A 22,414-nucleotide genomic window follows, 5' to 3' on the forward strand; every position below is an offset into this window, starting at 1 on the left:
TCCATTGCTCTCCAGCCTCGAGTCCCCAGATGTGGTTGGAGTCAAACTCCCACTGCTCTGACCATTGGTCATGCTGGCTGGGGACGATGGGGATTTCAGTCCCACAACACCTGGGGCAACAAGGTTCAAGGACGCAGGCGTGCAGACAGCATTGTGGGGGTTTCTAAACAGAGGTTGTCAAGGATTCTTTAGTTGCGATTCCAGCATTGCAGCGGGTTGGACTAGATGACCCTTGGGGGTCCCAACTTCACAATTCTATTTTTAAAAGTTATTAAATATAATATTTAAAGTTATTTTTTAAAAGTTATTAAACATAATAACATCTATCTATCTATCTATCTATCTATCTATCTATCTATCTATCTATCTTACACCTTTTCGCGATTCTGCTCCTTCTATTCAGTTTCACTTTCCGCTGGACGCGCAGGGGTTAAGCCTTCACCTGCGGAGGAGGGGGCGGAGCGAGCTGCACCAGCCACCTTCCTATTGGCCCTCCCTTTCTCCAATGGCGCCGGCCCGGCTGTGCGCCGCAGCCAATCGCAGGCGCCGCTTCGTGTTCCCTGCGCGCCGGCGTCTTTTCTCTCTCGGGGATTAGATTGGCAGGCGCCGCGGCCAATCATTGCACCGGAGCTGCTTAAGGTGGCATTGCATTCCCTTGGCCAGTGCAAACAGAGGAGCCAGCTGGTTGCAGAAGGCGGGGATTGCCTGGCAGAGCCCAAGTCACCAGGTAGGAGCATTTTTGGGGGGTCTTGGCATGCTCAGCGCTGCAGATCCACTGGATCCCAGCAGGATCCCGGGATCTGTTAGGGGGGATCCAAGCAGAAAGCCCCCGGAGCCTTTTGCTGGCTGCAGGGAGGGAGCCTGCCATGCCCAGGCGCGCAGCCGAGCCAAGCGGGTGCTCTCGGCCTTTGGCTCCCGGGTCCTCCGGCGACTTCCTTTGGTGTGGGCATTTGCAGATTCGCAGCAGCTGCCAGATCCAGGAGGGGCATCCTCCTCTCCGGGCTCAGCTGGCACCGATGAGTGTGGGCTGCCTGCCTGTGCAGGAGGCGGAGGAGGTCGTGCCCAGCTGGCAGCCTACAGAGTCAGAGCGTGTGGGTCCACCTAGCTCAGGGCCGCCTCCTCTGACCCGCAGCATTTCAGGCAGGGGAGTCTGCACCTCCCCCCAAACCTGGACATACTATTAGGAATTCGAACTCATAACCTTCTGCAGGCTAAGCAACTGCTACCACCAACCTTCCCTAATAAGAATAATAATATAATATAATAATAATATAATATAATATAATATAATATAATTAATAATATAATATAGCAGCCTTATTCAGAGCCATATCATTCCTCTGCTGAGTTCACTGCACTGACTGGCAGCAGCGCCAGAGCTTCATGCAGGATGCTGTGTATCTGCCACAAATTAAAAAGGCCCTGCCCAAAGCAGATTGTCCTTAGAGCTGGGAAACGGTGGAGGTGTCCTCTTGCTCACGCTGTCAACTTCTCTGGCCCAGGACCTTAGTTGCTCAGACAGCCATCAATTCAGCCGCTCAAGCCATTCCTTCCCCCTGTTTCTTCTCCGCAGTGGTGGAGAAAAAAATCTTGCTCCTTGTGGCTGCCCCAGGGGGATTTTGAGCCAGGCTGCTAAGAGTCTATATGGGAGTGATGTCTTGTGTCCAGATTAAGGGAAGTCGCATCCCGCTCTCTTCTGCCTTCAAGTCCTGTGTCTCGTTCTGGGTTTAAGGATGGTTTGGACAAGCTGGGAGGTTTGCAGAGGAGGGAGACCAAGATGATCAAGACTTAAGAGGAACGTTTGAAGGAGCTGAGGATGTTTATCTTGGAAGAGGAGACGGAGAGGAGATACGAGAGCCACCTTCCAATATCTGGAAAATGTAGCAAGCTTGTTTTCTCCTGCTCCAGAGGGCAGGACTCGAACCTGTGGAGGTTTCTAAGCAGAGGTTGGGTGGCCATCTGTCAGGGATGCTTTAGCTGAGATTTCTGCCTTGCAGGGCATTGGACTAGATTGACCCTTGGGGTCCTTTCCAAATCTATAATAATAATAATAATAATAATAATAATAATAATAATAATAATAATAATAAAAATAAAAATAATTTATTTATACCCCGCCCTTCTGGCTGGGTTTTCCCAGCCACTCTGGGTGGCTTCCAACAAAGTATTAAAATACAGTGGTCTGTTAAACATTATATATGATTATATATGATGCATATTTTGCCTGTGGTTATAGAGGTACCTCACGGGGGTTGCCACTTCCCCTCCCTAGATGGAGGCGCTGTGACTTCGGACAGCTGCAGGACAAGGAGGACTCGAACAGGTGGAGGTGGGAGGACGTGCACCTGTCGTGCTTGACAGCTGGCCAGATTTTATTTTAGTTTATCTTGCTGCCTTGGTCACTTGCAGAGGTGGAAGGTGCAGATATGGCTGTCGTGCCAGCATTGGGCACTAAGGTCCACAAAGGGTCTCTCCAACTACGATTCCTGGCCCAGAGGTGGTTGCTGGACCATATATATATATATATATATATATATATATATATATATATATAATGATTCCATTTTATCGATATAACCCAAATAACAAAATAGAACTTTATGGGATAAACACATGAAAACCAAACCACAACCAATCCAGGGCCGTCATGGGATGTTACATTCACAAGAAGAAGTTATAAAGCTGGTTACCTGGATATTTGCCATGAGATGCAGACAGGTAAGTGGAAAATAACCGTCATAGGAAATGAGAGAGAACAAGAGTTGGGGTACACCTGACATAAAAACATGAAACTTTAAAAGTGATCTTTAGAGACATAAGGACCACCAAGAAGAAAAGGCTCTATATTACACCAGGACCAACTAATCAACCAATTTGATGTTACTTATTCCAAATTTCTTGAGAGATTTGTGGAAGAGAAAATGCATTTACCTTCCTTCCATAAAATCCCACCAAACGGAGACAAAAGAGGTTACCTTTGTTGTGCCTTTCAAAAAAAATAGGTGTACCACCAGGTAAGTTTTTCATGTAATGCAATTTTCCATATCTTATTCCACCATTAGTGAGTTGTTGAGATCAGGCAATGTTTTCCATCTTTGGATAATCAAGGGACTCCTGTTCCTTTAACATTAGGATCGTAAGGAAAGGAACTGAAACTAAAACTGCCAATATAGTAATGCTGTTAAACATATCTGTGGTGTGGCTGCAATGGGAGCACTGGGTACGGTTCTGGTTGCTTCGCCTCAAAAATGATGTTATAGAGTTGGGAAAGTGTTCAGGAAAGGGCAAAGGAATAGATCGAGGGGATGGAGTGACTGTCCGGTGAGGAAAGGGTGCGGCGTTTGGTTTGAGTTTAGGGGAAAGGTGAGGAAGAGTCGACATACTAGAAGTTTGTAAAATTACTCCTGGCAAGGAGAAAGTGGAGAGAGAGAAAAGGGAGGGGGAAGGATGTCGATTTTTGAAATGTCAAATTGATTGTAAAACTAATGAAATGTATAAATTTGAACAGTATAAATAAAAAACTAAAAAAGAGAGAAAAGTTTTTCTCCCTATCTCATTACACTAGAAGTCGTGGACATACAGTGGAGCTGAATGTTGGAAGATTCAGAGCATAGAAAAGGAAGGACTTATTCATGCACTGCATCGTTAAACTGTGGAACTCCTTGCCACAGGACACAATGATGGCAACCAGCCTGGATAGCTTTAAAAGAGGATTGGACAAGATCATGGGGGAGAATTTGCTATGAGAGCTGACGTGGTCCATCCAATGGACAGGCCTATATTTAACGTCCTCTTCCTCATTGCACTTTGCCATTCTGGTTCTTTGTGGTGTTCTGGGAGAGCCCAGCATCCTGGACCTCCTGCCTCCTGGGGGAGGACGGTTGCTGGCTGGTTTCTCCCTTGAAATCTTCCTTGGCTTATGATGCTCAGCGGTTGCTTCTCCTGACCGCGCAAGAGACGTTGGGCTGCCTCTTCCTCCCAAATTAATGGCTGTTCCTGCATTTTCCAGGCTTCCCAGAGGATGGAGGAGAGGAGAGAGAATGGTGGCCTCCTGCGTAAGAGAGATTCTGGAGAAAATGAAGCGTCCCGGAACGTCAGCTCAGGTTTGTGTTGTTCTCCAAGATGTGGGGAGCCCCCATGCCCAGCGAGGAGGCAAGTTACCCATTTTATTTGGGGTCACGCTCCCTCTGAAGGAGCAAGTACATAGCTTGGAGGTTCTCCTGGGCACACCTCTGTCTCTAGAAACCCAAGTACTGTTTTTGAGGGACAGGGGGTGGGCTGGTGTGGGGGACTCCCTGGTCCTGAATGGGGTAACTGTGCCCCTGAAGGACCAGCTGCGCAGCCTGGGAGTCATTCTGGACTCACAGCTGTCCGTGGAGGTGCAGGTCAGTTATGTGTCCAGGGCAGCTGTCTACCAGCTCCATCTGGTACGCAGGAATGAGACCCTCCCTTTTCTAATTATTCCTTTTTTTAATTATTCCTATTTATTTTATTTTTATTCCTTCGAAATGACAACCACCAACCTCTGGCTCTGTTATTTCCCTTTTGTCTTCCAGAAGTCCTCTGCACGACCAGATATATGGAAGAGGGAAGTTGTCCAGAAGAAGAGGCCAAGAAACCAAACGGAACCAGCGACAGGAAGCGGGCAGCGAAAGGCGCCATTTTCCAGTGCGCCAGCCGGAGAAGGAGTTTCCCTCGATGGCACATTCTGGCCGCGAGGAACCAGAAGATGCCCCCAGTGGAGGAGGAGGAAGAAGACGACCCCAACGGCACAGGAAGAGCGGACTTGGCGCGTGAAGAGCTGTGCAGCGCCGTCCGAGTTGGGAAGGGCAAAGTGGCCCAGAGAACGGGCTCCGCGGAAGGAGACTTCACCTGCGGGGAGTGTGGGAAAGGCTTTGCCTGGCGGTCGTCGCTGAACACCCACCAGCGCACCCACACCGGGGAGAAGCCCTTCGGGTGCCATGCGTGCGGGAGGCGCTTCAGCCAGAGGCCCAACCTGTTGTGCCACCTGCGCCACCACACCGGGGAGCGGTCCTTCCAGTGCGCCAGGTGCGAGCGCCACTTCCGCCAGAAGCAGCACCTCGCCAAGCACCAGCGGATCCACTTCCGGGCGCGGCCGGGCCCAAGCGCCTGCCCCGAGTGCCAGCGGAGCTTCAGCAACAAGGCGGTGCTGCGCCTCCACCGCCAGGTCCACGCCCGCCAGCGCCGGCTGGTTTTCCAGGAGCTGAAGGAGGCCTACCGGGAGACGCTGGCAAGGCAGCGGGAGGAGGCGCGGGCCGGCCTGAACTGGGCGCCAGCGCGGCCCGCGGGGCGCCGCCGGGGGGTGAAGAAGTTCATCTGCAGCGAGTGCGGCAAAGGCTTCACCTGGTGGTCCTCGCTGAGCATCCACCAGCGCATTCACACGGGCGAGAAGCCCTTTCCGTGCTCCCAGTGCGGGAAGAGCTTCACCCAGAAGCCCAACCTCCTGCGCCACCTCCGGTACCACAGCGGCGAGAGGCCTCACGCCTGCGCCGAGTGCGGAAAAGGCTTCACCCAAAAGCAGCACCTGCTCAAGCACCAGCGGACCCATGCGGCGGAGAAGGGTTTCCAGTGCCACGCCTGCGGGCAGACCTTCCCCACCAAGGGGAGCCTCACGGGGCACCAGAGGGCCGGCCACGCGGGATCCGAGGCTTTGGTGGAGCAGGGCGCCGGGCGCTTCGCTCTGGGACACCCAGAGAGCTTGGAGGCGGTGGTGGAATCGCTGATGGCTGGCGGGCAGGATCTTTTCCGGCCCGTTGAGGTCTCTGGGCCGCAGGGTGATGACGGGCAGCCGGTCCTGATCGTGGAGCCGGGGACTCGGCCGTTGGCTCTCTCGCAGACGAAGAAGGGGGTCTTCTGGAAGCCTGAGCTCCCCAAGCCCCCCGCCCCGGAACAGAAGCAGTACATCTGCAACGAGTGCGGGAAAGGCTTCGTGTCGTGGTCGGCTCTCACCATCCACTGCCGGATCCACACCGGCGAGAGGCCTTACCAGTGCGGCGAGTGCGGGAAGCGCTTCAGCCAGAAGCCCAACCTGGTCCGGCACCAGCGCTACCACACGGGGGAGAAGCCCTACCCCTGCGCCGAGTGCGGGAAGCGCTTCGTCCAAAAGCACCACCTCGCCAAGCATCAGCGGGTGCACAGGAAGGGCGCCCCACAAGGGCCGGCCCTCGCTCTGAAGGTGGAGGCGCAATAGGGACCACCGGATCGGGGGATCGTTGCCAAGACTTGCCTTTCTTGCAGGCCAGGACAAAGAGTGTGCGTGTGTGTGTGTGTTTGTGTTTGTCCGTCTGTCCGTCTGTTCGTTCTGCTCAACTGTAATCTTGTCCTTTGTTACAGATAGGTAGCCGTGTTGGTCTGCCATAGTCAAAACAAAAAAAATTCCTTCCAGTAGCACCTTAAAGACCAACTAAGTTAGTTCTTGGTATGAGCTTTCGTGGTATCTGAAGAAGTGTGCATGCACACGAAAGCTCATACCAAGAACTAACTTAGTTGGTCTTTAAGGTGCTACTGGAAGGAATTTTTTTTGTCTTGTCCTTTGTGTTTGTGGTTTGCAAGAGTGGGATCTTGCTGTGGGATCTGCTGTGCCAATGCTGTACCACAGGGGTAAGGATTTTTTTTCAGCAGGGGGCCGGTCCACCGCCTCTCAGACCTTGTAGGGGGCTGGACTATATTTTGGGAAAAAATAATGAACGAATTCCTATGCTCACAAATAACCCAGAGATACATTTTAAATAAAAGGACACATTCTCCTCTTGTGAAAACACCAGGCAGGCCCCACAAATAACCCAGAGATGCATTTTAAATATAAGGACACATTCTACTCATGTAAAAACACAGTGATTCCTAGACTGTCCGCGAGCCGGATTGAGAAGGCAATTGGGCCAGATCAAGCCCCCAGGCCTTAATTTGCCTACCCATGCTGTGTTGGGATACCAAGTCTGGGTAAAGGGCAACAACATGGACTCAGCTTCTGCTCTTTTGCAAGTTTCCCCACCCCAGACTTGGGTCAAGAGCGTGTCCTTTGCATAAGGGCTCCCAAATAGTAGTCACAACATTAAGCAGCCTGGGCGTCGTCCGAATGATTTGGACTACAACTCCCATCAGCTTCCAGGTGTGTTGAGCTGTGTCAGTTAATGGGGGTTGTCCTCCCACACATCTGGAGGGTGGCCATTCGTGGTTGGCGCAAAGGAGAAGCGTTGTATGAGGATGGGCAGGGCCTTCCTGGGGTTGGCCCCTGACGGGACCTCAGGGGTTGCCCCGTGTGCCAGATGCAGAATGGATATGGTATTGCTCAGTGTCCTTTGCTGGGTGGTCAGAACAGGTCAAAAGAAGTTTCCTGGCTGATGTATGAGGTGTGAACTTATTTCCTGGTGAGCTTGTCCGCATATCCCTGAACTTAGCTGAAGTATGGAGGGGACAGCCACCTCAGACCAGGCACCAGGGCACCACGTGTGACCAACCAGGGCACCACGTGTGACCAACCAGGGCACCACGTGTGACCAACCATGTCAAATATAGCTCACCAGGAGCTGGGTAACCTCCTCTTTGCCATTTTTCTCCAACTGCGAAAATAAGGTAGTTGCCGAATGTGTTGTGATCCATTATGGCTGGGCTACATTCAGTGTAGCCCAGCCTTCAGCAACCTGGTGCCCTCCGAGGTAATTTTGGACTACAGCTCCCATCAGCCCCCAGCTAACACAGCATGATGGGAGTTGTAGTCCAAAGCATTTAGTAGGGAACCAAGCGGGAAAAGACGGGAAGGCTGTTAAAAGTTCCTTTTTAAAACTTGCCTCTTGCATCCTTTCCGCATCCAGCAAAAGTTTGGAGTTGGCTCATGACCTGGCCCTCCTAGTTTCTAACAGCTCCTCTCATCGCTGACCCCACGGAGACCCCCTTCCGGAAGGAAGCAAGGTTTCTTCCGAACCTTAGAGCAGAGTTTTCGGTGCCCATCGAGCGTTAAAATTCTAATGATTGGAAAGAAATCTTATCAACCTGCTCGTTTCAGACCCATGGAGAGGGCTGACGTTCTTCAAAAGGGCAGATCCACTCCTGCTCATTCAGACACAACCCCTTCATTCTGTCATGTGTGAATCATTGCCTCAAGTGCATTTTCCGCAGGGAGACGGTCAGCCACTTGAGAGGAGGGCCTTTCCTTGGTGGGGTGGAGATTCCATTAAAACACCTGTGAAATGTGGCTCTATTTCTCTTCCTGCTTTTACATACACCTCCCCCCCCCCCCGATCTCTGAGAGCTGAGAGACCCCCGGGGTTCCAGGCCCAAGGTCCAGTTTCCTTGGAAGGTCAGCAAAGACGGCGATATCTTCAGGGAATATGGTTTTATTTACACATATGTACAACCTGAGCATAGGATGGAGGTGATCTTGTTTCTCCGTTAGTCGCGGCTGTGCCAGATTACACCTCCCATCATCATTTAGCAGCGAGGTTAGATTTTGCAGAGGGTTGGACTAGATGCTCCTTGGGGGTCCCTTCCAACTGCAGTTCTATGCTTCTGCCCCTATGCTTGCCGAGGCTGATGGGAGTTGTAGTTCAGTGGCGACTGGAGGGCCCAAGTCTCCCCACTCTTGCTTTGGGGAGCAGGGAAAGTAGAGCACATTTTAAAAAACATCTGAAGGCAGCCCTGTTTAGGGAAGTTTTTAATGTTTGGTGATTATTGCATTATTATTATTATTATTATTATTATTATTATTATTATTATTATTATTATTATTCTGTTGGGAGCAGCCCAGAGTGGCTGGGGAAACCCAGCCAGATGGGCGGGATATAAGATAATAATAATAATAATAATAATAATAATAATAATAATAATAATAATACACCTTCCCAGAGGTCTTCCATCTCATCTATGATCCCTTGTCATTTGGGCCCCTTCAAGCTGCATAGACAAAAAAACCCCCTTCATTTTCCTTTTCAAAAAACCTCTGAAGTCTCCTTGATTGTGGAGACATGGCTTGGGTCAGCATGCAAGGACGATGGTCTGGATTCCTCCCCCTGATTGGCATGTCCAAAGGCCAAGCCCGCAGGCGTGGTACTGGGGCACACCCCGTTCTCCCGCCTTCTGTATTCATGGCCACCAGTTCCTGGACCAGATCCGCAAGGGTGGGGCATTTGCTGCCCAACGCCAGAGAGCGGCTGGGGAGGCCACAGGCAGGACTGACATTTAGGATCCACGTTAATAAGACTAGGTCGTGGGACTCCGGCTGTTTTGGGACTACAGTTCCCATTGCCCCTGACCCACTGGTCCTGCTAGCTAGGGATGGTGAGAGTTGTAGTCCCAAAACAGCTGGAGGGCCAAGTTTGCCTATGCCAGTGTAAGACAAAGAGGTTTTTTTTATAAAAACACATGTCAAGAGGTAGTTAACCCTGCTGGCAGGCACACGCTCTGAACCCTGTCTGTGGTGCCCACCCCTTTACCCCAAATGATGAGACGAGACCAGAGTATGGGGTTCAAATTGGCCACAACTTTATTGAGCTTCAGAAGTGGGAAACTTGGCACAGGCCTTGGCAGGCAACCCTCTCAGCCCGCCTGGCTGAGGATATGCAGGCAGATGAGGTCCACTGAGAGGGGACTGCAAGGCGCAAACTTGCATAGCATGTCCTTCCTCCGACCTCGTCCCGGGAGTTTGACCTACATGCCGCTGCTCTAGGGCCAGGGACTCCCTGCTTTTGCCCTTTAAAGGGCCCTGCAAGCGCCTCCGCATGGGAAGGGAGCATGAATGCATCCCCCCCCGACTTGATGATAGACTAAAGGCTACCTTGCCAAGGCCTAAAAACCGCCAAAGTTGTGACAAAATGCTATGAGGAAGGCAAAACCTGCCAATGCAGGGAAAATTCCTTCCCGGTTCCGAATACAGCAACTATCTAACGACCGCAGCAGCGTCCCCTGACCTGGAATGCAAAATATTAGCCTGTAAGGAAAGAATCATTAACTTGAAGGCTGCTGACCTAAGATGAAATTATGGAGGCAAGAAATTATTAATTGGAGGGAAGGTGGGTGGGTGATCCCGGAAGGAAGAACAGCAAAAGAGGCTTGCACAATGGAGTCAGCCTCTTTTCTTTTGGCCTTAGGCCCACCCCTCCCCCCACTGGCCGTCCATTGTCCTCCCTGGCCAAGGGCAGGTCAAATGCCGGATCAAGCAGGTAGGTGGCACCCGCCCAGGTGAGCCCCGCTCGGTGCTGCAAACCCCGCCCACCTGTGGGGAAGGGAGGGCGGATAATAACTTCTGCAGGACAAACACAGTCTTTCAAAACCTGCATTGCATATGCTAATGGATGGCATCCTTTGCATATTTTAATAAGTCCTCGTTTGCAGCAAGGACTTAATAAATCAGTGTGGTTTATAAATCTGTGTGGAGAGCCCTGGGTGTTTGCTCTGGCCTGGAAGGCAAGTTACAAATTCTGAGCGTAAATCGGTTGGCAAGCAAGTCGGCTCCGCCTGAGAGCTGCCCCTGCAGTCCCTGGATCCCGGCGGATGAGGGATCCAGACCCCATGAAATGGAGGAAGGTGAGCAGAAAGAGGAGGAGGAGGAGGAATCACCTGGTGGGGTATCAGATCCTTTGCCCTGTGGGATTCCCAGCATAGGAGAGAGTCCTGGAGGTGGACAAATAACCCTCCAGCAGGTAACCAGGCGAGAATATTGGCTCTGCTGGGCCCTCCCCCCTCAGAGGCAGCAAACGCTTCTGGGTACCAGTTTTGGAAGCCACAGGTGGGGAGAGATGCTCTGGTGCTCGGATCCTATTTACAGGTTTCCCCCAATGGGCACCTGGTCAGTCACTGTGAAAAGAGGATGCTGGACTCAATGGGCCATTGATCCAAGAGGTTCTTCATAGAATCGTAGAGTTGGAAGGGATCCCCCAGGGTCATCTAGTCCAACCCCCTGCAAGGCAGGAATATGCAGCTGCCCCATACGGGGATGGAACCTGCAACCTTGGCCTTCTCAGCACAGCGCTCCAACCAATGGAGCTATGAGGCTCAAGTCTCACGTTCTTATGAGCTGAAGGGTAAGATCCTAGGAGAACACTGCTTCTCTGGGTGGGAGTGGGCCTCACTGCAGGGAGAGGGGCAATGGGCGCCAGGGAAGACCGTGCTGGCTCCTTCCTGACCTATATTGGCTTTAGGAGAAGGGCTGTGGCTCAGGGAAGGAGCACAGGCAGTTCCTGGCTTCCTCTCTATCTCTTTTATTTTTTATTTTTTATTGATACAGCAAGAAAAGAAGAAAGAGAAAACACAAATAACAAATTACACACAGGGATAACCATAGACACATACCGGTAATTTTCTTAACAAACGATGAAACATAAATTGGTCTTAACACTAAAGACCCCACCTCCCGTCTATTCCATATTTCAATTTTATATTGTACTTATTGCCAATACACACTTCTATCATAATTAAACTTTATCTTAATATGTCTTAATTCTTATATCTACCTTGCAACTATTACTGAAGTTCCTCGAACGCTGCAACAGAGCTTAAACTACTATATTTATGTTTCAAATATTCTTTGAAAACCTTCGATCCGCAGTGGCATCTCCCTTGAAGTCCAGTCATGGTCGGAGGTACAAAAGGAGGCTGGCTGGCTACCCAGGAAGCAGGGCCAAGCTGTTGATCTTTATTGGTCTCCTGCAACAGAAGAAGCTGTTTTATTTTTATGCTTTTTAAATATGAAGCCGCTGGGAGAGATCATCAGGGGGTTTGGGCTGGGTGTTCATCAGTATGCAGATGATACCCAGCTCTACCTCTCTTTCAAATCGGAAGCAGTGAAGGCGGTGAAGGTCCTGTGTGAGTGTCTGGAGGCAGTTGGAGGATGCATGGCGGCCAATGGATTGAGGTTGAATCCTGACAAGACAGAAGTACTGTTTTTTGGGGACAGGAGGCGGGCGGGTGTGGGGGACTCCCTGGTCCTGAATGGGGTAACTGTGCCCCTGAAGGACCAGGTGCACAGCCTGAGAGTCATTCTGGACTCACGGCTGTCCATGGAGACACAGGTCAATTCTGTGTCCAGGGCAGCTGTCTACCAGCTCCATCTGGTACGCAGGATGAGACCTTCCCTGCCCACAGACTGTCTGGCCAGAGTGGTTCATGCTCTAGTTATCTCTCGCTTGGACTACTGCAATACGCTCTCTGTGGGGCTTTGAAGGTGACCCGGAAATTACAGCTAATCCAGAATGCGGCAGCCAGACTGGTGACTGGAACCAGGCAGAGGGCCTTCTCAGTGATGGCTCCCACCCTGTGGAATGCCCTCCGATCAGATGTCAAACAAATAAACAACTATCTGACCTTTGGAAGACATCTGAAGGCAGCCCTGTTTAGGGAAGCTTTTAATGTTTGATTCTATTTTTAATATTCTGCTGGGAACCGCCCAGATGGGCGGAGTATAAGCAAATAATAATAATAATAATAATAATAATAATAATAATAATAATAATAATAATATATTTCTGCCTTGCAGTGGGTTGGTCTAGATGATCCTAAGGGGTCCCTTCCAACTGGGATTCTATGATCCTCTCCAGAATCTTCCATTCAGCTCCATTGGATGTGCATGAGCTCTAGTGCAATGAGAAAGGGAGAGAAACCTTTTCTCGTTTCTTCACCCCGTGCCTCATTTTTTAAACTCCCCAAATGTTCCAGCCTTTCTTCACTGGGGAGTTGCTCCTTATTCCTCTGGCATGCCCTTTCCTGCACATTTTTAATCTCCACCGTTTATTTTCGCCCGCAAGAGTGTTTCCAGCCCAGATCTCCTGTTGCCACAAGGCCAGGCAGGCTCAGCCAGTGCTTCCTTGCCTTCCTCTTTTCCACGGCTGGGGGGGGGGGGGCGTTCGGGAGCTGTATCCCAAAACTGCTGAAGGGCAACAGGTTGGCCAACGCTGCCTCCATGAGAATCCCAATTAGTAGGGAATTAAGAAAACCTTGTGAAATATCGGCAGCCGGTCTCTTGGGAACAACTCACATCAACGCAATGTTGGCTGCCAACCTGAGCAGCGCGGAAAAGGGCTTGGACCAATGCATGAAGCACAATGAGGCAGGTGCACAGTTCAACTGCGGAACTTCCTCCCACAGGATTAGGCAAATTCATGGAGGAGGAGAGGGCTGCCGATGGCTACTCCCTACGATGGCTCTACCCTGCTTCCACGGTCAGAGGCAGCAATGTTTTTGAATCCCAGTTGCTGGAAACCACGGGAAGGGGAGAGTGTTGCTCTTGCTCTTGAATCCGGCATGTTTTTTTCTCTGCCTTTCCGGCCTCCAGCTTTTGCCTGCAGTTTCTAGCTCACAGTTCAACTCTCAACTCTTTCCTTTTGTCTTTCTAACTAACCCAGAAAGGGAGCCCACCTGTTTGCCCTCTGGCACAGAGCTACACCCTTTGTTTCCTTAAGGACTTAAGTACTTAGAAGGCCATTAGCAGCCTGGCCTGGCCATCCCAGCAACTGGATCCAGGAATGAGAAGGCTGATCACCGAAGAATGGATGTTTTTGAATTCTGGTGCTGGAGGAGACTCTTGAGAGTCCCATGGACTGCAAAAAGATCCAACCTCTCCATTCTGAAGGAAATCAGCCCTGAATGCTCACTGGAAGGACAGATCCTGAAGCTGAGGCTCCAATACTTTGGCCACCTCAGGAGAAGAGAAGACTCCCTGGGAAAGACCCTGGTGTTGGGAAAGATGGAGAGCACAAGGAGAAGGGGACGACAGAGGACAAGATGGTGGGACAGTGTTCTCGACATGAGTTTAACCAAACTGCGGGAGGCAGTGGAAGACAGGAGTGCCTGACGTGCTCTGGTCCAGGGGGTCACAAAGAGTTGGACACAACTAAACAACAACAACAACAATAACAACAACTTAGAAGGCCATTAGCAGCCTGGCCAGGCTATCCAAGCAACTGGATCCAGGAATGAGAAGGGGAAGCATTTGACATTCCTCTGAGACAATGGAGTGTGCCTCGAGGGGTGAAGTCAGATTGCTGCATTAGCAGCCTGGAGGTGACCTCTCAGGGGCTTAAGCCTGGGCATTGCTTCTGGAGGTCCTGGGCTGGCCAGATGATAAGACCCCCCCCCCCCGGCCTCACTGATGGGGTCCAAGGAAAGCAGAGCAAGACATTTGGCACCAGCTTGGCTGCAGGAGGGACTGGAAGGAAGCGTACAAGACACCATCCCACCATCTTGGGAGTCCAGATTTGTTCTCTCTCCTAAAGATGTCCCACGAGGCAGCAGAGGTTTCTCCTTATCCTAGTTGGGCTCCTTTCCCTCTACACAGGCATGGCCAAACTCGGCCCTCCAGATGTTTTGGGGCTACAACTCCCATCATCCCTAGCTAACGGGACCAGTGGTCAGGGATTATGGGAGTTGTAGTCCCAAAATATCTGGAGGGGCAAGTCTGGCTATGCCTGCGTCTACAAGTGCAGAAACCACCTTCTTGGACCCACGCTTAGTCTTGTCCACTCCATCTGCCGGAGTCTGTCTTCGCACACAGGAAAAGCCCCTAACTCACTGAGGCTTTGAGACCCCTTGGCTACCCTCACTTGGTCTAGCCCTGGCATAGGCCAACTCGGCCCTCCAGATGTTTTGAGACTACAACTCCCATCATCCCTCACCAGTGGTCCTGTTAGCTAGGGATGATGGGAGTTGTAGTCCCAAAAAACATCTGGAGGGCCGAGTTGGCCTATGCCTGGTCTAGCCGGCCAGTCGAAGCCATTCCTGGGACGTGGCCACTGTCTCATGCACAGAGCATCTGGGAGCCACAGGTGGGAGTGAAGGTTGGGGACCAAATCATCCCAGAAGGAGCATGACCCAGAGGTACAACCCCTAACACCCCATTCAGCCTAATCCCCCCTTCCCACAAATTGAAGGATTCTAGAATCCTAGAGTTGGAAGGGACCCCCTGAGTCATCTAGTCCAACCCCCGTACAATGAAGGCATCTCAGCTAAAGCACCCGTGACAGATGGCCCCCCACCCACTCAGTGGTGACCTCGGGGGCCAGTCTCTGCCCTTCTCTCGGCCCCACAACCTCACGGTGTCCTTGTGGGAATTAAAGGAGGAGCAGGGAGAAGCAGATAAGCCACAGCGAGGGGAACAGTGAGAAATAAATGCAACAAACAGGCTGACAAAGACTTTATTTTGTCTGTCCGGAGAAGGAGCGAGGTCGTTGGCGAAACGCTGCTGGGAAGATGCTGTTTCTCCTCTGCTTCTTGCATCACCCTGAGCGAGGGGCCCAGTCCTTCTCCCGCTTGCCAAGGCCACCCTCCCCAGAGCCAAGGCCTCACGTGACGGCGCTGCACCCTGCCAGAGCCTGCAGATGGCAGGGGGGGGGGGCGGTGTGCCGAATCTGCTCAGGCTCCCTTGTTCAAGGACAAGGACAAAACACTTCGCCTAGTCGCACACAGGAAGGTTTCCGCTCGGATTTGAAGCCTTCAACAAAACACACGCTTCCTTGGGGAGGAAGCGGCTGTAGCCCAAGGCCACCCAGCTTCGTGGCCAGCTGGGGATTCCTCCTAGCCCAACACTCCAACCCAGGGGTAGGCAACCTAAGGCCCGTGGGCTGGATGCGGCCCAATCACCTTCTCAATCTGGCCCATGGATGGTCTGGGAATCAGCGTGTTTTTACATGAGTGGAATGTGTCCTTATATTTAAAATGCATCTCTGGGTTATTTGTGGGGCGTAGAAATTTGTTCATTCCCCCCCCCCCCAAATATATAGTCCGGCTCCCCACAAGGTCTGAGGGACAGTGGACTGGCTGAAAAAGTTTGCTGACCCCTGCTCTAACCCTTACCCCACACTGCCTCGCTCTTGACTGCCTGGCTCTGACTTGCAGATCGCTTTATCCTACAAAGCCTCAATATGGCACTGCAGCGGGTGGGTGGGATAGATGTTTGGGGTGCCCTTCCAAGGCTACAATCCTATAGCCTTGTGTGGCATTGAGGACACCCCCAGTTCCATGGCTCTTGGGGGGCTCTTGGGCCGTAACTCACTGGTAGAGCCTTGCAAGCAGAAAATCCAAACCTCAGCATCTCCTGGTAGGACAGGCCAGTGGTCTGACTTGACGCAAAGCCTTACTAGCTCAACCTTTTATTCGGGACCATGAGGACTAGAATATTTAGGGGACTGGGGCACAGCTGACGGCACAACTCTTGGCGAGCCACTGCTGCTGCCGGTCCGTGTGGCACCACTGAGCTCTGTTGGCACCGCGGCTGGGCTTCAGGCATCTCGGCGCGCTCCTCGGGGCGCAGCGCAGCAGAGGAAAGCGGCGCGGGGAGGGCAGAGCTCTTGCCAGCAGCCGCCGCGGCTTCTCCTGCAGCTGCAGGAAGCGGCACCTCCCCGAGGCTGCGGTTGCAGTTGCTGCTGCTGCCGCCCGCCTGCCTGCCTGGGATGTCTTGCAAGCAACCGTTGCTGGGAGAAGCCGGGGAGGAGCGCGGAGCTGCCGCTGCTGCAAAAGGTACGTTGTTGCAGCAAATAAAAGGCGAGCGGGCGAGGAAGGGAGGCAGCGCCGGCCCTCCCCTCCCCTGCGGGCCGGATCCTGCCTGCAGTGCCTCGTGCAAAGCGGAGGAGCAGCAGCGGCGGCGGCCGATGCGGGGGATCGGGACGGCCGGAGAGGAGGAGGAGCAGCAGCAGCCCGGGCACGGTGAGGCATCGCTGGGGGGGGGGCGGAGGGGTCGCCCCCTCTTCCCCCTCTCAGCCCTTTGCACCCAATCTCCCCCCTCCTCGCAGCTGCCGTGTGAACGGAGCGTGGGGGAGGCGATCTGGAGCGAGCCTGTTTCTTTTGGGGGGGGGGTGTTGGATAGAAGCAGAGGACCCCCCCCCCCCAGTTTTCCTCTTCCCAGGCTGCCTCCCCTCCTCCTCCTCCTCCCTTTCTTCCTTTCGGGCCTGGGCTGCCTCCTCTCCGGGCGCACGTGGCCGGCCGGCGACGCTTCCTCCTCCTCCTTCCCCGCGGCCCGCGCCTCGCTGCAATCCGGCCCCGCGGGCGCTCCGGCCTCCGCCCAGTCTCCAGCCTCGCGCGGAGGACGGCAGCAGCAGCAGCGGGCGCCTCTGCCACCGGCTCCCCGCGCCACCTTGGCCCTGGCAAGGGGCCCTTTCTGCTCCGGCGCGCCGGCCAGGGGTCCCCAATCCCCCCCGATTTTGCAAATCAATCAATCAATCAATCAATCAATCAGACCCCGGGGGTCGGATTTGTTTCTTGCACGGTGTGCATTTGGGCACCCCCGCTTTTTTGGTGGTGCATCTGCAACTGGCAAGCAGGATCCGCTTTGCAAAGCATTGGAGAAGGCGCGAGGCCGGCAGGAATCTTCCACAGCCCCCCTTGCAAAACCCAAAAAAGCCCCCCAGGCTGCAGGCCCCAGAGGCCTGGCTGCAAATCCAGCCGCACAGGTAGAGCTGCCCGGCTGCATTCTGGGACTTGCAGTTTCTTCTCCCCCTCCCCGGAGTTAAGGTGAGGCTGTGATTTGGCTGACGTCATCACACTCTTATTTCCCCCCCCCCCTTGGGAACAAGGGAGAAGGGCAGGTTGTGTGGAAGCTTGAGGAGTCTTGTCTGGGCAGGTGTGTGTGTGCATATATATATATATAAATAAAATCATTATTTTAAGGAGGGAGCTTTGGCGCTCTCTGACTCAGAGCTGGTTCGGCAAAAGCCCTGCGGCTTTTGGCACAATTTCCCCTGCAGGCAGCGCCCTCCCTGCGAGGTCTGCCTTCCGCCCGGGGAAAAGGAGCGTTGACCAAGCCGGGGGGGCCGGGGGGTGAGGGTGGGGGCTGGGGGTCCCTTGAAGGTGCAGCTGCTGGGATTTAGGAAGCTGACGCCTTGTGCCAAGTCAGACCACGCGGGTTAAGTCTTTTGGAACGTGTGTGTTCCTGGCGCTATGTGGAGATGCGGTGTGTGTGGGGGGGTTGAAACAAGCTTGTTTTCTCCTGAAATCCTGCAACAGGCCTTGTTTGCGTTCGACGTTATCCTGTTTACTTTGCCCCCCGAAATCCAGGTTTTGGGTGAGCTGGGAAAATGCCGGCTGGGGTGGGCCTGTGGGTGTCTCGACCCCTGACCACGCCTGGAGAGATTTTGTCAGCTGCCCGTCCCTTTCGGCTATTTTGGACTGGCGCTCTGCAGCAGCACCGATACACACTGAAGAAGTGTGCATGCACACGAAAGCTTAGACCCAGAACAAACTTAGTTGGTCTCTGAAGTGCTACTGGACAATTTCTTAATTTTTTAATTTATTTTGACTGTGTTAGACCAACACAGCTACCTACCTGAATCTACCATTCTATGATTCATTGGAGGTTGCCAGGGAATCTTCACCTGCGATTCCTGCATTTCAGGGGGTTGAGCTAGATGTCCTTGGGGGGCCCCTTCCATGAAACTATTCTGCTGCGCTCATGTTTCGTAACTGCCTTGATGCCTGCATTATTATAGTTATTCTTTTCCTGGTGCCTTTTCTCATACTTTTAAAACAGCAATAAAAATCATATGGTGAGGGGAGAGAGACTTTCTCTTCTTCACCAGGCAATGGTTTTTTCCACCTCTTTGCCCCCTTCCTCTAGCCCTGAAAGCCTTTTCCAGGCCATGACTTTAGGAACAGCAGAAGCAGCTGCGAAGAGAGGAGCTCACGGATATATTTTTTAAAAACCACAATTTTGTGTGTCTTTGCTTCTCAATTTGTATTGTGTTATTTTATGCACTGAGACTTCCTGTTGTTTTTATTGATTACAGCTTGGAAATTATTGTAATCGCTAAGAGTGAATTTCTGTTTAAATATTATTTGCAGATGTTTAAGTTTATGGTGTACTATTCTACTCTTAATTTATTATTGAATATTATTTTATTTGACATAAGCTGTTTTTTAAAAAGTTATGTTTTTTATTATGACACTTTTTGTATCGGGCCAGATTGCTATAAGGGGTGTGATCATTGTTGTTTCTGCAGCTTGTGAACCGCCTTGCGTGTAATATAGTGGTCCCTTGGTTCTTGAACAGAATCTGTTCTGGAAGCCCATTCAGCTTCTGAAATGCTCAAAACCCGAGCTTCTTGCACTCAGTGGACGCCGTGTCGCATGTTTGGGTTACAAAAAACGTTTGAAAATGGAAGCATTTACTTTCGGATATTCAGCGTTTGAGAACAGAAACATACGACAACAGAGGCGCTTGGGAACCGAGGTACCATTGTACATTGGTACCTCGGGTTAAGAACTTAATTTGTTCTGGAGGTCCGTTCTTAACCTGAAACTGTTCTTAACCTGAAGCACCACTTTAGCTAATGGGGCCTCCCACTGCCGCCGCACAATTTCTGTTCTCATCCTGAAGCAAAGTTCTTAACCCGAGGTACTATTTCTGGGTTAGCGGAGTCTGTAGCCTGAAGCGTATGTAACCTGAAGCGTCTGTAACCCGAGGTACCACTGTCCTAGAGAAAGGTGGCATGCAGATTAAAAGTGAAATGAAATATGGGAAAAAATTAAAATGAAATAACTTCCTTGTGCTTTCCCTCTTCTCTCCCCCTCCAGGAAGTGAGGGCCGCATGGAGGGAGACAAGGAGCCGGCCGGCCGGGGCCACCAGGCTTCCCCGCGGGGGGGTGACAACCCCTTCCCGTTCCCCGCCTGGGAGGAGGGCTCCGGGGACGAGAACGCCCTGGTCATCCACAGCCAGGTGGAGGAGGAGGAGCACAAATGCGCGGCGTGTGGCGAGAGCTTCCCGCACCCGCTGAGCCTCTTGCGCCACCAGAAGCAGCAGCACGCGGGCGAGCGGGCCTTTGTGTGCCCCGAGTGCGGGCGCGGCTTCACCCTCAAGCACAACCTCATCATTCACCAGAGGATCCACACCGGAGAGAAGCCCTTCGGCTGCGGCGTTTGTGGCAAGCGCTTCAGCCTCAAGCAGAACCTCCTGACCCACCAGAGGGTGCACGGAGGTGGCGCAGAGGGGGCCCCCTCCTGCCCTGTCTGCGGGAAGACCTTCCGGGAACAGCGCCTGCTCCTCGCCCACCGCCAGAAAGGCGGCTGCGGGCCCCCTGCCCAGGAGAAGCCGGGGGCACCCTCCCCGCCACGGATGCACACCCGGGGGAGGCCCCGCGCGCCAAGCGAGGAGGGCGATGTGCAGAGGCCTCTGCGGGTCAAGCACCAGCAGAAGCCCCGCCAGAACGGGGCGGCCTTCCCCTGCCCGGAGTGCGGCGAGGCCTTCGGCCGCCGGAGCAGCCTGGCCGGCCACCGCAGGACCCACCACCAGGCCGAAAGGCCGCTGCCACCGCAGGGCGAGGAGGGCCGGAGGCGCCCCAAGGAGGCCCCCGCGAGCCCCGGCCGGAGGCTCCACGCGGGAGATGCCCCCTTCCAGTGCCTGACCTGCGGGAAGAACTTTGCGCAGAAGGGCAACCTGGCCGCGCACCGGAAGAGCCATCTGGGGCAGGAGGCACTCGGCTGAGGGTGAGGCTGCTGCTCCGATGGGCCTCGCCAGGGCGGGGAGATCGGAGGGGGAAGGGGGCGGCCACGGACCTGTTTGGGATGTGGGAGCACGGAGGGGCTATGGGGACTTTGGGATAATGCCTGGGAAGGGGAGGTCAAGGGCCTCTCAGCAGGGCAGCGTTTGCCCTGCCTGGGATATGGACCATAACCGCTCCAAGAACTTGGGACCCCATCAGCTGGGGGCATTGAAGCGTTGCTTGGGGACCCCTCTTCCCTTCCTGAAGCAAAAGCCCATTTTCTACATATCGGCCGCATTTCAAGCTTGGGTGTTCCCTAAACCTTCACAGGTGGGATTTTTCTCACGCCCTGCCATTGTTTGGTTTCCATTTTGGGCCGTGACGTTGTGCCCCTCTTAAGTTCCCGTTCTGAGCCATTGCGCCACGCAGCGTTGCCTCCGCTCTGGGGTTTCCCAGTGTTTACGTTCTGCTTCCCGTTTTACAAGTACGGATGCCCAGGTTTATTTTCCCCAAACCCCGTTTGGTGGTTAATTCCTGCCCTCCCCTAAGATCCACGCAGCACGTCCAGCTACAGCCTTCCCTATTCTTTTGGTCCCGCAGCAGAGTGACAAAGAGTCGTCTGGTTTGGGGGGCTGGGTGGGTCGAAATTGGTGCCAAAGATAGTCGACACAAACTTGGGGGTTGCCGGGGGGAACAGAATGGGGGTACACGGAGTTTGTATTTGATTGCGGAAGATTTCGCCCCACCGTGCGTCTTCTTCCTGTGGATTTGAACCTGCAGCTCAGGGGAGAACCTTCTGTTGACAGCTGCGTCTTGCTAAACACATTTGAGGAAGGCGGAGCGATTGCACTATGTACCAGAGAACCCACACATTTGCCAGAGAACCCATGGAAGAGGGCGGATGTGTTTTCCGGTTGTTGCTGGAAAACGTCTTTGGAGGAATTCTGAAGAGCTGTAGCAACATCCTCTTCTGAGCTTCTGGTTTCCTGAGCCTGATTTCCAGATCCACGGAAGGAAAAGACCGTGTGGGAGTTTAGACTCTTTTTGGATAGCTTAATGTGGGAAAAAGAAGTGAATGTAAAAGTTGAATGTTCTGAAACCACTTTAGATGCCCTGAATTTTGGGGATGGTTTTGAGCCGGGAGAGAGACTTCCATAAAGCACTAGAGTGGCCTTCACTGAGGCGGTGTCCTCCACATGTTTTGGGGCTCCCAGCCCCTCCTCGGCCCCAGCAGGCCCAGATGGGATCCCAGAAGCCCCAGCATCACACAGCTAGGGTTGCTGGGAGTCGAAAACATCTGGGTTGTGCGAGGTTGGCAAAAGCGAGCTCTGAAGATCTGATTGAGAAATACGCCTGCTTTTGAGTTGTGGGAGGGGGGCGGTCTCTCATCCTTAAACCTTAAGCCCTGTTTTGAGGGGGCTTCCCCGGGTGATCTCCCCTGACCAGGTTAGTATCCAGCAGCTGCAAAAGGGTTGTGCCACTGAGCTCTGTCCTTCCCTCCCTGGAATGGACTCTGTCTTCTACGGTGCAGATGTTCCCCTGCATTCAGTTTCTCTGTTACACAAGGCTTAACTTGAGCGTTCAACATGTTAACGTACGTTTCAAGCATTTTCAAGCACTCCTGTTTCAAAGTGTGCATGACGGGCGGAGATCTTTGTGGAAGTTGCACACCGCAGCAGCATTCGGAAAGAAAAGAAAACAAGTGTTATTTACCTCTGTGGAGATCTGCACATGGCATGTTACCGATCACTTAAAGAGTTAAAATCCAAAGTTTCAGTCCAAAGCGCTGCACCAGACTTCTGCAACCTGGTCCCCTGCAAATGTGCTGGGCTCTGCCGACAGGTAGCTGATGGGATTTGTACTCCCAACACACCTGGAGGGCACCAGATTGGCAGCAGCTGTGCCAAGCTATTGGGCACATTCATGGTTTGGCTGAATGAGAAGTGTTGTATGAGGATGGGCAGGGCCTTCCTGGTGTTGGGACCTGATGGGACCTCAG

General features: G+C 52.9%; 2 protein-coding genes across 2 annotated transcripts; both read left to right on the top strand.

Annotated features, from left to right (window-relative positions):
* The first annotated feature begins 630 nt into the window (after window positions 1–630).
* Window positions 631–6,308, top strand: ZNF775 (zinc finger protein 775). Its single transcript, XM_081883510.1, has 3 exons — window positions 631–727; window positions 4,010–4,103; window positions 4,557–6,308. The coding sequence occupies exons 2-3, from the start codon at window positions 4,022–4,024 to the stop codon at window positions 6,209–6,211; spliced, it is 1,737 nt and encodes a 578-aa protein (XP_081739636.1). The 5' UTR covers window positions 631–727; window positions 4,010–4,021; the 3' UTR covers window positions 6,212–6,308.
* Window positions 6,309–16,394: 10,086 nt separating this feature from the next.
* LOC309380860 (uncharacterized protein) lies at window positions 16,395–21,514 on the top strand (the record flags this gene model as incomplete). Its single annotated transcript, XM_081930954.1, has 2 exons — window positions 16,395–16,647; window positions 19,510–21,514. The coding sequence occupies 2 exons, from the start codon at window positions 16,395–16,397 to the stop codon at window positions 20,415–20,417; spliced, it is 1,161 nt and encodes a 386-aa protein (XP_081787080.1). The 3' UTR covers window positions 20,418–21,514.
* Window positions 21,515–22,414: the final 900 nt, after the last annotated feature.

Source organism: Podarcis melisellensis, assembly GCF_964234715.1.
Source record: "Podarcis melisellensis genome assembly, chromosome: 12".
Taxonomy (NCBI): Eukaryota; Metazoa; Chordata; class Lepidosauria; order Squamata; family Lacertidae; genus Podarcis; species Podarcis melisellensis.

What these genes read in the sequence shown, in the direction of transcription:
- ZNF775 (XM_081883510.1), top strand. Translation starts at nt 4,022, where the DNA reads ATGGAGGAGAGGAGAGAGAATGGTGGCCTCCTGCGTAAGAGAGATTCT. An exon ending in GTCCCGGAACGTCAGCTCAG is followed by an intron (nt 4,104 to 4,556) that starts GTTTGTGTTGTT and finishes TTTGTCTTCCAG; the next exon opens with AAGTCCTCTGCACGACCAGA.